Source organism: Haliotis cracherodii, unplaced genomic scaffold (assembly GCF_022045235.1).
Source record: "Haliotis cracherodii isolate W230 unplaced genomic scaffold, xgHalCrac1.p SCAF_4, whole genome shotgun sequence".
In the NCBI taxonomy this organism is placed as follows: Eukaryota; Metazoa; Mollusca; class Gastropoda; order Lepetellida; family Haliotidae; genus Haliotis; species Haliotis cracherodii.
Window position 1 is genome coordinate 51,546,075 of NW_027266297.1, and position 17,399 is coordinate 51,563,473.

Sequence of the window (17,399 nt, forward strand, 5' to 3'; positions counted from 1 at the left end):
CTATAAAAAATATAATGTTAACAAAGATATAGCAAATAATGTTAAAAATCAAATAAATTCCATTGTGTACGAATGTGCGTTTTTGAGTGCGAGTCATTCAGTTGACTAGGTACGGGTGGGTAGGGGTTATATAACCTTTTAGTACGAGTCACCCAAAACATACAATTTGAGGATCGTCCAGTTTCCCCAAATGCTCATGAACATAGTTGTCAAGAAGCTATCAGGTGACTATACATTCGTCTGCATTCAATGTTCAGGTTTACATAGTCCCAACTTGATCAAACTGAACAGATATTTCTTATACATGTGGTGATTGACACCGATAAAAACTTGTCGCTTTAAGAAGTAAAAACGAGTTGAAAACATCTACTTTCAGATAACTCGTCGTATAGGGTTTCGGACGGCCATGATAACTGGGGGTGGGGGGACGTGTAGAATCACCCAGACATTGTAAACACTCAGATGGCTTGTTTTTAAGAGAAGCTGTCTTTTAAAACTGAATGATATGTTTTACAGTTGTTCATGTGATAAGAGAGAAAACAACGAATGTTTCTTTAGCGTCCAAAAAACCCATAACACGGAGACAACTCTTCTCTGCGGGTTCATTTAGGTTGAATAATTTACTTCCGGAATAAACCGCACGCATGCCGGGAACTTCCGCACGTTCAAAATGGCTGCCACCTTGGGAGAAAGCAATGCGTCCCAAGATAATGGTGGTTCTGCTCAGATGTGCAATACAAATATCCCTCAGACAGGCGGGGTAATGTCTTGCACAACGGCTGATGAACCAGATGCAGCTGTTCAACAACCAGAACATAATGACAACTTACGAAGTCTTTTCAAATATGCTCAAACGGAATTCAACAAGGAAAGAAAGATCTTGATTAAGAACGTGCCGACTGAGACAAGTACACAGGTTTGTGAATGACAGTTGCCAAACTACTCAATATTTAGATGTTATAGTATTGTCAAATATTTCCAAGAAATGGTAAACCTAAACTTAAATATCGAGAGCAGTATGTTGCGGTACATTATGTAAGATTATTAACATTACCGTTTATAGTTTGACTCGGGTGACTATAAATTAATATCATAATGTCGCTGGCTCTTGTTAAAGCGTTATCAACAGTACCTACTGTCGGCTGTTTATTATGCAAACCTAAGCACGATATTTCATTGCTTGATCGAATACAGGACTCGTTGTGGAATGTCACGACTACTCATCACCTCATGAGTGAACATTATAGTATGACTCCATATCATCGCGGACTCAGTAAATCTTGTAATACAGAACACCAGTGGCTTGTTTACTTATGCAAAACTAAGCACGATATTTCATTGCATTATCAAATACAGGACTCATTTCGTTATGTCATGTTATACACATTAACTTTTTATAATAGTTTCTGAAATGTCTTTGAAGTGGAGTTACTTTAACCTCCTTTCGAAATCGGTTAGAAAAGAATCCATTTGTTTGGACAATGTCCCATGACCGAACCCAGGTCGAATGCATACTGATTATGCATAATCCAAGACAGGAAGTGATGTAAACCAAACAATCCACACTAATTGAACCACAAAATAGCCATGCCACTATAATATTGAGTTGCCCGTCCTTGAGTCGCTAATGACAGGTACTTTCTTTACCGAATTCAGTTAAGAATCAGCATCAATTAAACCTAATTGATGTGTCATAAAAGTGGAACAAAGGACAAGAAACATTTTGCGTAAGGCACATATTATTGAAAGTATTCGTCATTATGATCCATTATTCATTCACTACAGCGATAATATAGCTGCCATGTAACTTGTTCATTAATGTTTAAATTGGCAGTACCCCTATCTCTGTTAGTAATTTATTAGAAAAGCATAATAATTGTGCTTAATTCATAACAGGAAGTGATGTAAAGCAAATATTCCACACATATCAAACCACAAAATAGCGATGACTCGATAATATAGTTTCGCCACCCTAAGTGCCCTATGTTAGTATTTAATGTAAAGCTAAACATTACAACCTCTTACTTGAATGTCCGGTTTTCACTGCAATGCAAGCCATCTCTGCTTAGAAATAACATTAGTTACTCCCATGATAACAAAACTTGGCAAATTTTAATTCCAATTTTGGAATTTTTGTTGACATATACTTCAGACTTGAGGCTGGATATCGGCCTTTGAGCATGTTGAGCAGATCTAGATAAATCCCTGAAAAAGTATTAATCCAAACGTGTAAGAGTATTTGTTTGACACTGTGAACTCATGAATGTAATTTCTTACAAGAATGGAAACGTCATTTGCATGTAACAAGCAGTCTACAATTTGAATTAGATATAATGATTCTAACAGCCAATCTTTTTTGCAACCCATTGGACTCGGAATAAGATAAAATAACAGAAGCTTTGATGTTTGTCGAGTTAGCAAATGTCTTTTATAACTTCTTTGAACTTTATAATGTTTATACATAATAGATGTTTTTAAACTGTTTATGGAGATATATTCCTTCCCCAACTTTCTCCATGTCAGAAACTGACATAAATAACATCAATCAAACCTGAAAGTGTATTTATTGTGTGATTTAGAGGCACGTACAATCAGCAAGGCTGACAGTAGGTACGAAGGGTATGTGAGCTTTTAGGTCTCTGGGCAGTTAAATCTGAATAATGATGGTTCAAGCGGAACATTTGATATAAAAAACAAGAGGAGCCATTTCAGTTTATGTCATCACAATTTTCATTCAACACCGTTGTCTTAAACACTGTTGCAAAAACATATATTTTTCTTTGTCCCAGAGTATTATTTTTCCTTCTACTCACTGTAGATATTTGTGCCAAATTAATCTTTAAGTGTCACCAGATTAAACTTTATTAGTCAGGTGAGCTTCAGAACTTTGATGCCCATTTTTTATATACAAGGGTGGCAGAAAAGTTATGAGACATACTGCGATGAATGTATTATACACTCTTAATTTATTAACTTATAGAGTACAATACGTTCCGTTTCTGCAGGTATGAAAGTGACTAGGTATTTTCTGTTAATAAAAAATGGACAACATTGGCCTCCATGCTGTTATTAAGTATCTATAGTCTGGAAGGTAATTTAAGGTACCGACGTTTACTACAATATCTGAAAAACTATCGGACCTACTCCAGTCAAAGTTGGTATGAGATTATTAAGCAGTCAAACATAACTGGATATTACATTTAAAGACAATCGGTGCATGAATCAAAAATCTGTCTATTTAGCTATCACTATATTTCATCAACAACCAGACCTGTTTGTCATGGGTGGAACGAGCATTCATTGAAACAGCCTTCTGCATAATGCTACCCCTGCATCACAGGGCCATAGGACACAGTTGAACCAATCAACTGAACTCGAAAGGGTGCATGGGAATCACGCACGCACGAATACAGTGTTCACATAGGGCGTCTCAACGTGGGTTGGGGGGTATGTGTCCACTATGGATGACGAAGTCAGTGGCGGGTCGTCTATAAGCGTCAGCTTGTACCTGTGTCAGTCTCCCACAAATGTTTCACATGTATACTTTGTGCCTTATGGTATGAATGACTGTTTCCATGGTTCTTTATATTTTCAGGATATAGAGGAGTTTTTGAAAGACTTTGAAGTTAAAGAGACTATTTACTGTTGCCAGTCTCAGCAGGGTAAGAAATGTCTTGTTTTGTCCTAGTTGTTCAAATATCCACATGCACAAAAGTTAAGCGAAACCCACCGTATTTGAGAGCTGTTACTTTTGGCACTTAAGGTATTCCCTGTATAATGGGCAGTTTTGAAAATCATAAAACACTTTCTTTTATTATCATATACACCCTTCCCTGGATTTATTTTTAAAGTTTTATCAATATTCACCGTTCAGTTAATCTGTTTCATTAACTTTTATACGCCCACCCCCCTTTCTACAAAATTCGAAATCATGGAACAGGGGTATGTATGTTCAAATGATCATGAACTTGGCATTTATTTCTTAAATATTTCATAATAGATATATATCAGCAGGGAAATCATGTAAGTTTATAAATATAAGCAGTAAATTCATTGCAGAAGTAGTGTATTGAGGCATTCAACATGTGAACTTGTAATTAGGCTTCTGAAATGCTTGTTTTTTCCCATGTCTTTTTTCAATTGAGGCATTGTATTTATTGCTCTGGAAGTACAAACAAGACACATAGATATGAAAACACTTCTGTAAAAACATCTGAAGTGACTATAAAATAAAAACAAGACAAAAGAAAAACAATTTACCATTATTTATTAGTATTATAACCCCAATCCTAATAACCCCCCCCACCGCTATTTTTCTGTTTGACCAAATATAATGCCACAAAGAACCAAGCCTCAGCAACTTGAAAATACTAAATATAGTGACTTAGTATAATGAGTGATGGTAACATGTGTAAACAATGAATATTTCCCTGTGGTTTTTTTTCACCGTGACAATGACCTTGACCTCTGACATTGGCCTTGCCTGCAGCAGTTCACATAAAAACAACCAAGCATTGTGCGTCATTTCACCCTGGAAATGTTATAATATTGTAGCAGGGAATGAGCCTTAAGAACAAATGAGTAATACATGTGAGAATTACATATATTTACTTCAAATAAAGAAAATCTCTCATAAAGCACTTGGATTTTCCCCCTGTATTCTCAACTTGCGAAATTGTCCTTTACATGACAATACTACTCAAGAATGTGAAGTTATTGGGATTTTTTTGGAAAATTACACAATTGAAATGTCAAACCCATGTACATGTCAATGAGTCATTTCTAATAAAGATATGAATGAATAAATACATTTCTGTATTTCTTACAGATTTGAAAGCGAAGATGATAGATAGGCAAATACACTATTTACAATACATTATTTATATTACGTGACCATATACAATGAAAGCATGCGATACAGTACTCATGAATTCACAATTTACAATGTACAAATTGGGAGCAGAAGAGCGTATGTGTCTAGTACATACATATACATCAGGTGTTTCTCTAAAATTCAAAGAGACAGTATCATGTATTCCATGTATCATAATCAACTTAGTCATGAACATCTGCACCCAGAGACAACAAAAGCATGTCGTCAAGCATTTCTATTTTCACATATACATCAACATCAAGTTTATCAGTCAGACCTGAACAGAAACGATTTCTGACTAACATAACCATCAGAAGATGACAAATTTGAAAGAACAAAACATCTGTTGCTTGGTTTAGTCCTTGTTGAGAAAGAGGACTAATTTCGGAATGACATCATCAAGGGTTTTCTTTACATCTGTCACACGTGGCTGTCCCTCAGAGTTTTTACATGTAAAAGTATTGCGAAGACCATCTTCTCCATCACGCTGAAAAATTTTGCGCAGGTGACCCAGATTCAGTCCTGATCCGGCAATTTTCTCGGCAATTGACATTTTCATGACACCTTGGGCCAAGAGAGAATGGAGTGTTTTGATATGTTTGGCCTTTTCTTTGTTGAAGAGAAGTAGATTGTGGACTGCTGATGGTGGGAAACTGAACCTAGCAAGTTCCTGAATTTTCATCTTTGTGTGAGATACAAGCTTACCAAGGACCTTTACATCTTCTATGGCATTGTGTGCTTCATATGATGAGTGCAAAAAGGTCTTGGCTAATTCTTCTTGCTTGTATGACGATTGTCCAGGAAAGGCCTTCTTGAAGACAGGTAGGCTATCAATAAGACCTGATACACAGTTGAAAAATTGTGCTTCACACTGGATGTTGATCAATGCAGATGAAAATACAGGAAAATCAAATCTTCTTCCATTATGCGCTACAAGGAATACATTGGGAAACCCACTGAGCCATTTACAAAACTTGTCAACTGCAAACTGAACAGTTTCAGGCTGAACTTGTTTCCCATTGACCGTCATTGTACCACTATTATTAACTATGATACCAGTAACCTGTTGAGCTGTAGTTGAGATTGGTACTTTTGGAAGTACATAGGTTGAGAATCCCTTTCCTGTTTCCATATCTGAAGCTGCAATCTGTGTGATATGTGGCATTTTTCCTCCACATACTGAAAAAAAAGTTGAAGCGTTAAAATCCAAGTACATACAATATGATATATAAGTACATGTATCACTTGATGCTTATTTAGGTGATGCTTTACTAATCACAGACCTATTGGCACAACAAATAAAAAATGTGTAATCATTCAAAAAGTTCATTCAAAGATGAATAATCAATTCAAACTTACTCAGATCTGTTGTCTCCAAGTCAAATGTAATAACCGTAGCTTCTTTGCCAGCTGATACAGTCGCGAATTTCCCACGGGGTACTGCTTCAGGTAACTGCTCGACATCTACATTAGTGGTATGCCCAATACCTGTGAAATGAAATAAGTACTGTAATAAAACGTAAAAGTTTCCCATATGGTACTTATTTTTTATTTATATTTATTTGCAGTCAGAGGAAGTCGGCAAAAATAAAGTTTAAACAAGCGTTTTGTTAGTTTTCTTTGTTTAATGAAAATGAAACTTACCTGACTCATAAGTGGTCCCTTCTAACACTTCATTGGCTCCCTGTGCGATTACACGTTCCTGCTTCAGGGTAACACATCTTCTTTTTGTTGAGGGTAATTTGGATTTTAGTTGTACACGTTTTCCAGGGACTCTGAATTTCCATAATGCAAAGATTTTGGTGCCCTCAATGTGACTTCGCGATTTGCATGTTCGCACTGTTGACTGGAGCCTAAATCAGCATATTGTTCAGCATTAGCAATAACTGGCTTGAACAGTTTTTTCAGCTTTGACTGTAGTTCATCATCTTTGAGAGCTGCTTTGTAGGGTAAACTTTTATGAGTATACTTCTCATTTGATGATGTACGTCTGAAGCCACAGAATCTGGGAAAACATAAACTGTGATCTCCAAATTGATGAGGAATCAACGCTTTGAGATTTTTCTCTAGTCCTTCCTTGTTCCCTTGGTTTTTGGCGAATGCATATTTGAGACATTTCTGAATGTGCATAATCACACTCCTACTGAGCTTTTTTCCTTGCAAGGCATATAAGCTTTTCCCTATGTTTTACACGACGTGATTTCTATCAAACCGTTTTTTCATGGTAATGTTCAAGTCTGATTTGATATGAGCAATCATAGTATTATCACCGTCTCCTTCCAGGTAATCAACAGGAGTTCCACCCCCAGAAAGCTCCTTGATGCTTTGAACCCCACTTTTACATTCCATTAACCGAGAACTACCGAAGTGATTTAGGACACATCTGTGCTTTCGGATTGGTAGTCCAGGTCTATTCCTCATCCACCACTTGCATGTGCCGCATGTTCGGTGACCCACCGATATTTTTAGGCAAACAGAATCATCATAATAAAGGTGAGGGTGGGCCTCGTTGGCACAGTGGACTAAGGTGCTACGATGGAACATATAGTCTTTCTCCTCATGTTTCTACCTTTATGGGAAGGTCCGCCACAGTACCTACTGAAAGTCACATGGGTTCTATTGTTTCTCCATCACTCATCACTGGCCACTGTCATATAGGTGAAATATTCCAAAGTGTTGTGTAAAGTAATAATAACAAAATAATGCCTCAAATTTCTTAATATACTTACATGTAAGACTGTCAAATCCCGTTTTATGCCAGGCTGTATCAACTGCACAAGACATTCCACTTCTGGTCTTGCATGGAAATCTTGACGCAAGTCTCACACGCTTCTTAGATGTTAAGATCTTCTTGTCGGGTTGTTTGTGTGGGGCCTGAGGAATTTCTTTTATTTTGGCAACAAGGCTGGCTAGATTTGATGGAGTGTTTACACTGAAACACATAAAAAGAAAACTTTGATACACATCAATAAATGTTCATGTCTGGCATACCAATACAAAAATATGAATCAAATACAGCATGTACATTTTAAAAGTTAAATCCTTTCATAGCTAAAGCTAATAAGGTCTGTGAGTGAGTGAGTATGGTTTTACGCTGCTTTTAGCAATATTCCAGCAATATCATGGCGGGGGACACCAGAAATGGGCTTCACACATTGTACCCATGTCGGAAATCGAACCCGGGTCTTTGGCATGACGAGCGAACGCTTTAACCACTAGGCTACCCAACCGCCCCTAATAAGGTCTGTGATTATACCCGGTTTCCTTGGTGCTCTTAGGATAAAGTCCCCCCACCTGGATGTTACACCAGTGAACCATTGCAGGTTAACCTGCAGTCGAAGTCGATGGCTATATACAGCTGGCTGGGCTGAGACAATGCAGATAAAGTGACTTGTCTAAGGACACAACAAGCATCATCAAGTGGGTTTGCTAGGATTCGAACCGGCAACATTTTGATTGTGTGCCTAGTTGGTTAAACTCTCAATCATGCATTTGGCTACATGATCAAATAAAACTATTGTTTGTGCTGAATCTTTTTCAAAATTCTCACCTGTTTGAAGATGAGACTGGTGGACTTTCAATATTCGATGCTTGAGGAGTCTGGTCAGAATGTCCACTTTCATCACCAGAACTAGCATCAACTACTGGTACAGTAGAGGAGTAGGATGACATCAATAATCTGAAAAATTAAAAATGAATTATAAATTGTTTTCATGTATTGTCAAAATGTTTGTTAGAGATCAGTTATTGTTTAACTTCTGTGGTGGAGGAATTTAACTGTATAACTTTTTAGCTGCAAACACATTTTACTAATGCAAAGAACCAACCCGAATTAATATTGGTTCTTTTATGTGCTAAAACAATTTCACTCATGGAACCACTTATTCTACAGTCCCATCTGATGGATTGATCTTCCATGTCCCACAGAAATACTGAACCTATGGAAAAGTGTCTTGTTGTTTCTAAATGATATACAATAGTTGCATATACATTGTACAATGGAATATTTTCAAAATAATCTAATTTCCATCTGAACATATCTCCCACTATTCAACACAAGCTATACATGTACATACTAAAAATATATAGAAAAGAATAGACCTAATTTCAGGAGGTGCGTCTGGTAGAGGACAAACTCCTAAATCTTCTATCACCTCCCCCATGATCTTTGCAGCTTGTCGACTCTCCTCTTCTGCAATGTCTCTGTACCAAAGAAATAAACCTGATGGGTTAAAGGCTGACCAAGAGCAACAAAGTGAAAGAGGAATTCCAAATTCAAATTGTGTTTTTTTTAATATCCGACGCCAATATGAGATGATATTCTTTGTTTATATTTGACGATTTCCACAATATCTACACTCTCAGTTGTCATTAAACAATGAATTCATTTGATTCAGAGTATCCACAATGTTTATTGTATCCTTGTGTTATTAACAATTGGTTTGAACACAAATGACTAGTTTCATAAACAAACATTGCTATGACATTGTATAGAACTTACTCCATCTCCATTCTAAATGAATCATTTGCAGCCTGTTGAGTCGACTTTTTGGCAACAGCTTCAACATAGCCTCCAGCCCTCCGTTCCATGCTTTTTAAACTTCTCTGGTTGATGGGTTTGATATTTAATGTTGAAAGGAGATTATTCATCCTGTCTGGTCCCCCAACGCTATCGATCATAGCTGTAAATAAATATTAGCCACAATATAATTATATGAACATATATATTATTGTTTTAGGAATGAGGGAGGGATGTGTGCCTGTTCATATAGTTGTCAGTAAAAATTCAAAGTTAAATCAATACTTTTGATAAATCGGGCATAGCTACCGCGCACCCGGCTACCCGCCGGGTCTGGGAGCAATACTGCCTTAAATTTCATCCCCCCACCCCCAAGACACAAGGACAGCTGTCACAAGCGTGCAATGTCTGACCCTTTTCCCATGTTGAAGCATACTGGAAAAAAGCTTACTATACTTACTTACCTTTCGTTGATAAAATAAGACAACATTGCAAACATAAGACATTAATAAAACATATGATACCATCGTGACATGAACAATAAGAAAGGCATGACACTGAAATATCTGATCGAAAACAGGACGATATTTGTGCTATACATCCTCGGAATGCCAAAACTTTATGATAGCATTTTATTGGTCATTAAATGTAAAACAAAAATAAAATTTACCTGTTCCAAGCTTTGTGTTGATAACAAAACATGGCATCCCTGACTTCCCCTTCTTCTCCCTGTGTGTCTTCCCGTATGGAACCATGTTTATTTGCCCACATTCCGCGTTCTGACATTTCACGTACAAATAGCCGCTAAGTCCTTTCCTCATCTCACCGACAATATTCCCATACGTTAATGGAATAGGGCCCAATTTGCAGTACTTGCAAGCGACGAGATTTGAGAGAAGTTCTCCGAGCTCGACGATCCTCCGCCCTTCTTTCCATCCATTTCTGCTTGCGTATTTGCCGAGTTTGATGTTTAGAAAAAGTGGACAGTCGTCGTCCTTGCAAGGATCACCGTAACAAACATGACAAGCTGGGTAGTTGTGGTCGATGAGCACGTTCGATTTTAATATTTTGGTGTGATTACCGGTCTTTTTCTTTTTGAATCGACCACAGCTATCTCTGTCAGTCGCCATGATTGTTTACAATAAGGGGCATAACTCTTACTCGGTATTACATCACCCGAACATTGCCGATGTTGGAAACATCGGCAAAAGTCGTAGTTTTCACCGGAAGTGTCCCATTATACAGGGAATACCTTAATGATGACTATTATAACGAGGTGTACGATTGTTATAAGCCGTATATGTTAACCTCATGTGATGCAAAAGTTGTCCCAGAGCAAGTTTATCTTGTGTTCCAAATGAATATGAGCAGAATGGTATTTTACCGAAGACCAGAAATTGAAGGATTAGAAAACATTGAAAAACTTTTTTTGTCATGTTACTGTCATTATATCAGCAGACCATATCAGGTGTCACATAGACACCCTAGGGAGTGCAGAATCTATTGCAAGACAGAAATGTCAGTAACGTGTGTATGATCCATGAACATTGACCACAGCTTCAACCCTACGCCTCATAGCTTCTTGACGCAAATAAGCAAAACTGCCGGAGATCTGTGTGGTCTAGCATTATCGTCCATGTAAACAGGTCTTGTCTGAAGAGGATGGTTGTCAAAATGAGGGACTACCACTGGGCGAAGAACGGCATCTTGGTATTGTTGGCCATTCAGGTTGTCACCAGCGAAAGTTTTCAGCCGAAGGAAACACAACCCCATATCATGACAGACCCCCCGCCACATGCTAAGGTCTTCTGGATGTTCCTTGGTGCAAAACGAGTGTTACGTTGCCTCCAAACACTTATTCGACCATCGCAGTTCATAGCAGCATTCAACACTCGTCAGAACAATGGATACTTCTCCAGTTGGCCAAGTTCCATCGACTACGGGCATGACACCATATCAGACGATTCTGCATGTGCCTTTCGGTCAGTTGATGACGTTTCACTGGTCTTCTGGCTTTATAGCCAGCCGCTCTGAGGCGACGCCTTATGGTCATCATCGAGAGTCTCTGATGGGTAATCCACTGCAGTCTTAAATCTGTTGAAGTGGCAAATGGATTGCGTCTGACTATCTTGAAAAGGTCTTTCTTGGCCTACCAGACCTATGCCTGTCATTGACATCATTGGTTTGACCATGTTTGACTATCAAACGAGTGATAACACTGATGACGACCCATTTGTCTTGCAATGGCCCTGCATGACATGCCAGCATTTTTCATGCCTTTCACTTGCCATCTTTCAGCGTTCGTTAACTTTCTCCTCACCATGGCATATTTTCAACCTCTACTGGAAGGGGAATCTCACACAGGAGCAAAAAAATGCAACCACGTGTCTGAAACTTGAATTTCACTATTTATAGGGTTTTGGAACTGCAGCAACACGTAAAGCACGCTTTCCTTGTGGTATCTGGACAAATTTGGGTTCATGAAACTATGGAAGCCTAATTCAGTCATACATCATCATATTTCGTATTTCTGATTCCCACACATGAAATCAAGAGACTATGAATAATGGACACTGTAAATGTTGCACTAAACCTATCTGATGAATGTTGCAAATGAGGTGAATGTTAAAATACCAGTGTTACAGCTTCTGCTATATGTAATATACTAGCATGTTATATACTCTGCTGGTCTCATTAACAATCTCATTGTTGTCAACTATAGCGGAACATACCAAGTATTGAATATAAAACAAGAAATTTTAGCACCAATTCATTTCATCACCACTCGTCATGGACATAAAGGTATAAAACTAAGGAAAATTGTAATCAACTAGAGTAGTATAGTTAAGGAGGGAAATATCATGAGACCGGTACACCCATGATGGGGCTAGATTTATACCCCAATACTGCTACTACAAGAGGGGAATTGTTTCTCTCTTCCATTAAAATGATATTTTTGACTTATCCTGGATTCTCCTTAATGCATATCACTGCTTGTTCTTGACAGAGAAGAGAGCTGTGTGAGGGTCTTTGCTTGAAGAAGTTGGTCCAACTAGCTGAGAGGCCAAACCTATCACGCAGCTCCCACGTGACCAAAGGAAGGGACGCCACTGATCCTCACATTACTCTTGTCACTTGCTGAGAGAAGATCTGTTTTTTGCTGTAACATAAACTGATTCAAACCCTCACATGCTATCTGAGTTAATGATTTTTGTCTTTGTGTTGTGCCTATGGTTTGTATTTTGTACATTCTATGTTTGATAAACATGCCCATAACGTTATTAGACACTTATTGGCGTTTTCTCAAAAGAAAACATAAGGCCAGGTGTCTTGTTGCTCCAAGTAGCCATTTTTAATATTTTTGCATAGCCAGCAGTTAGTGAACTGGTTTTCTTTTACTTGGTACCCCACGATTGGCATATCCTCGTAAGTATTGTTTGTTTTGTTGTATGTTGTCTTATATTTGTCGTAATATTTGTTTCATAAATCCACACAGTGGGATAAACAAATGATAGCATACATAATCGGGTGGGGACGCATTGTGATTTTACGCTGCTTCGTTGCAGATATTATGCCCTCCTGCTCAAAGTGCCAGCGTAATATGTCGGCGTGGGATCCCTACCCCCTGTGCCTTAATTGTACATCTCAATGCCTCCAGGGTTACCATTGTAAAGACTGTTTACTGCTTTCACCCACAGCTTTCAGACAGTCCTTCGTGTATGTAAAAAACGCAGAACACAGCAGGCCAGGAAACACCGGCGCACGATGTCAGACCAAACTGAGGTTTCCCCTTCCAGATCGTCCATCTCAGATGACCATCCCCCAACCTCAACTGCTACTTGATGTCCGACCTCACGGTTGTAGTCTCTACCTAGAGCACTTTGACAACCACGACAGCCTCTATCACAGCGCCCTTACAGACGCCCATGCCTTTGCCTCCGCCGCGTCGGCTGACCTCACAGATGCCTTCTACCTCTCGTCACTCTGCGGATGTGGCTTCCCCAAGTACGTCTTCACGGCGGAGTGACAGCAGATCTGCTAGACAGGATCTTAGATCTAGGAGCAGTTCCCTGGTTAGCAGACGCTCCAGTGGCTATCGATTCGACTCCTCGGAGGGCGCCTTCATCCCTTGCTATGACGACACCCCTATGGACAGAGAATCCCACCTGGGTTTTGACCAAGTTGCAGACTGGCTGGCAGACAGAGGCTATCGCTCCCCTGCCTAGCCTAGTGGTCGATAGCAAGACGGCCATCCGTACGGACCCCACCTCGATCCCTCCTGACACACTGATCAGAGACATGATCTCAGCTCTGGATGAGGATGGGCGGTTGGGTAGCCTAGTGGTTAAGGCGTTAGCTCGTCACGCCGAAGACCCGGGTCCGATTCCCGACATGGGTACAATGTGTGAAGCCCATTTCTGGTGTCCCCCGCCGTGATATTGCTGGAATATTGCTAAAAGCGGCGTAAAACCTCACTTACTCACTCAATCTGGATGAGGACTTCAGTAAGCTGTCACTGACTCCATCCTTCAGGGCCCCACGTTATAGACGAGATGACTTCCCAGTCCACTCCCTTCAAGTTGCGGACCACGCTCACTTAGATGAGGACATGCACCGCATGACAGGATGGAACCGCTCCACCTCAGTCTGAGTCTCCGACAGCAAACTCACCTACGTGGAGACCAAGATTCGCCACACGCTCAAACCTCTCTCACTGATGGCGTCGTCCTCCAGGGCAATACTGCAGGACTTATCGGAAGACAACCCCCATAGGATTGACCATCAAACTACCGTGGTATCCTACCTCCAACGTCAAGTGGAACAGATGCGCTCCCACATGCGCGCCGGTCTGATTGAACTCGCTACCACTAGACACCTTGGTACCTTGCCTTGTCAAGTTGAGTTCAAGAGAGACCTTTTGCATCAACCTTGGTCCGGCTCTGACCTTTTTAATGGACATATATCCAAGACACACTCCCGGGTCTCAGCCTTTGCCCATGATGAGATGGCTCCCAAGGCCCTGGCCAGGGTGTCACAGCCAGCCTTTGCTAAGGCATCCCAGTTGGGACGGACTCGGGGGCGGGGCTCCACCTCAACCTCTCGAGGCAGAGGCAAGGGGAAAGGAAAGGCCTTCTGGCACATACCAGTCCCGTCGCGGCTACCCCAGTGAACCGGCGGACAGGCACGATTGGGACCTCCCACCCCTAGCCGCCCAAGTTGTCGAAACCCCAGTAGGTGGGAGATTGGCTCACTTCTGGCAGAATTGGGACATCCTGGGGGACCCATACGTCACCAACATCATCCGACACAGGTACAAGCTGACGCTTATAGACGACCCGCCACTGACTTCGTCATCCATAGTGCACACATACCCCCCCAACCCAACAGCAGCTACTGAGCCGAAGCATCAGGGTGCTGCTAGACAAGATAACCTTAGAGGTGGTACACGCCCCAGCCATAACATCAGGCTTCTATTCACCTGTCTTCCTGGTCCCCAAGAAGGACTCGGACAAACACAGGATGATCCACAACCTCGCTGCTTTCAACAAACGCTACCTGGCGCGTCCACCATATTTTGGGATGACCACGTTCAGGCTACTGCGATCCAGGCACAGGAGGCGCTCATCAGCCTGGATATCGATGATGCCTACCTACATGTCCCTATTCATCCCAATGACCTCCCCTTCATCTTCATTGGAGTGAATTATCAATGGGCAGTCCTCCCATTTGGAATTTCTTCGTCCCCGTGGCTATTCAGACGGCTTACCAAGCCAGTAGCCTCGTACCTCCATCATCGAGACATCCAGTTTGAAGTGTACATGGACGACTGCCTCCTGGACCATCTGGACCCTGTCACTCTACTCCACCACAGTGACTTCACCCTTTTGCTCCTACACGAGTTTGGGTGGAAGATCAACTTCAGGAAGTCAGAGTTGACACCCTCCAAGCGCCTTTGGGGGCCTCTTCCAGACGGACCTCAATCTCATCTCTGTACCCAGAGACCGGTCTGAGCGTGTGTCGGTGCACCTGACTCCAGCTCTCCACCTACCGCTCACTCAATGGCAAGTCCTCCTGGGCCTCCTAACCTCAGCGCAGTGCAGGAAGGCTCCAACTGCAACAGATGTTCCTGGTGCCCTACATCAGACGCCAGGACCCCTCCATATCCCTCGTCCTTCCGGATCATCTCAAGCAGAGGGACCTCGATCTCATCTCTGTACCCAGAGACCGGTCTGATTGGATGTCGGTGCACCTGACTCCAGCTCTCCACCTACCGCGCACTCAATGGCAAGTCCTCCTGGGCCTCCTAACCTCAGCGCAGTGCAGGAAGGCTCCAACTGCAACAGATGTTCCTGGCGCCCTACATCAGACTCCAGGACCCCTCCATATCCCTCGTCCTTCCGGTCATCTCAAGCAGCATCTCCGGTGGTGGACGGTGGAATTGAATGTCTTAGGCGGCGTCTCCTTGACAGGGCTTACGACCTCTCTACACCTCTTCGTAGACATAACCTTACAGGGATGGGGTGCAAACCTTAAGGGACAGGTCCTCTCAAGGCTGTGGTCTAACAATCACTGTCACATCAATCACTCACTGGACGTAGGCCCTCAGACACGCCTGGCTCTCCATCTTGACTAGACAACATCACTGTCATATGGTGCCGTCGGAACCAAGGAACGACTCATTCGTCTTTGCTCCTTCAAAAAGGTTCCGATTGTTCCACTTGGTGGATCATCTGGGGATCCAGTTCCAGGTGCACCACATACCGGGCTGCCGAAACATCCTAGCGGATGTCCTAGTCTCATCCAGGAAAAGTGGCTCCCACTGAGTGGAAACTTCACCCAGACGCCTTCGCTCTTGTCGAGACCACGGTCTCCCCAACATAGACCTATTCGCCACAAGCCAGAACTACCAGACCCCGACCTAGATATCTCCTGTGCCGGAGCCATTGGCTTGGGCAGTCAACGCTTTCAACGTCCCCTGTGAAGGACTAAAGGCGTACGCTTATCCGCCTTCTGCACTCCTTCACAAACTCGTCCAGAAGATCAGATCGACATGGAACCTCGATCTGACTTTGGTCGCGCCCTGGTGGCCAGCGAGGGCGTCATTCAACGACCTGAGAGAGCTGTCCGACGCAACCCACTGCCACTCCCAGATTGGCCAAATCTGCTGATCCACCCTCACAGCAGGGGAGCCACACCCAGGACCAGGTTATGTCTTCACGTCTGGTCCATTTACAGAGAGCACTGAACGCCAAGGGCTACTCGGGCAGAGCGGCTAAGGCATCACGATGGAACATCGCCCAACCACCAGGAGCTTCTATGATGACAAGTGGCAATCCTTCGAGAACTTTTGCAGGAGTAAGCACCAAGACCCCACATCTGCATCGCCTCAATTCCTGGCCGAGTTCATGCTCCATCACTTGAAACGTCGTCATTTTACAATCTGACGAAAAAGACGGTCTTTTGTGCCACAGCAGCCCGTGTCAGTGAGCTGCACGCCCTAGACGTCACACGGGTCCGCTTTGAGCAGGGAGCACACCATGTCGTGCATCTGGGCCTGTGCTGGGACTTCATTGCAAAGAATCAACTCCCAGGCCAGCCAGATAGATCGTTCCTCATCCCTCCCCTGTCATCGATTGTGGGCGTGGAAGACGCACTAGAGCTCCGTCTATGTCCGGTTAGAGCGCTTCGTTGCTACATCCAAGGAACGTCGTAGACAACGACGATGCCTCTTCGTACCAGTATCTGCGACCTCGCGAGCGGAAGTCAGCCGCAACATGATCGCCCTCTGGCTACAAGCCATCATCCTCCAGGCCTACAAGGCCGCGGGATTGGACCCCCCAGGCTCCAACAACCATGAGATCCGGGCGGTTGCCTCCACCATGGCGCTACACAGCAACTGCTCTCTACTCACCATCATGCAGGGATGTTCCTGGCGTTCCAACACGGTCTTTGCCACTACCTGAGAGACGTCATATTGCAGGATGTGCAAGGCACGCAAAGCTTTGG

General features: G+C 42.3%; 1 protein-coding gene and 1 pseudogene across 1 annotated transcript in view; one reads left to right on the forward strand and one right to left on the reverse strand.

Moving 5' to 3' along the window:
- The first annotated feature begins 658 nt into the window (after positions 1-658).
- The window catches only part of LOC139478382 (ribonucleoprotein PTB-binding 1-like), a 60,437-nt gene continuing 43,696 nt past the window's right edge, over positions 659-17,399 (forward strand). Inside the window, exons 1-2 of the mRNA XM_071260820.1 lie at positions 659-916; positions 3,596-3,662. Coding sequence (XP_071116921.1) covers positions 671-916; positions 3,596-3,662 — 313 coding nt within the window. The 5' untranslated portion in view covers positions 659-670. The remainder of the gene's footprint in view (positions 917-3,595; positions 3,663-17,399) is intronic.
- On the reverse strand, positions 4,583-10,522 carry LOC139479040 (uncharacterized; annotated as a pseudogene).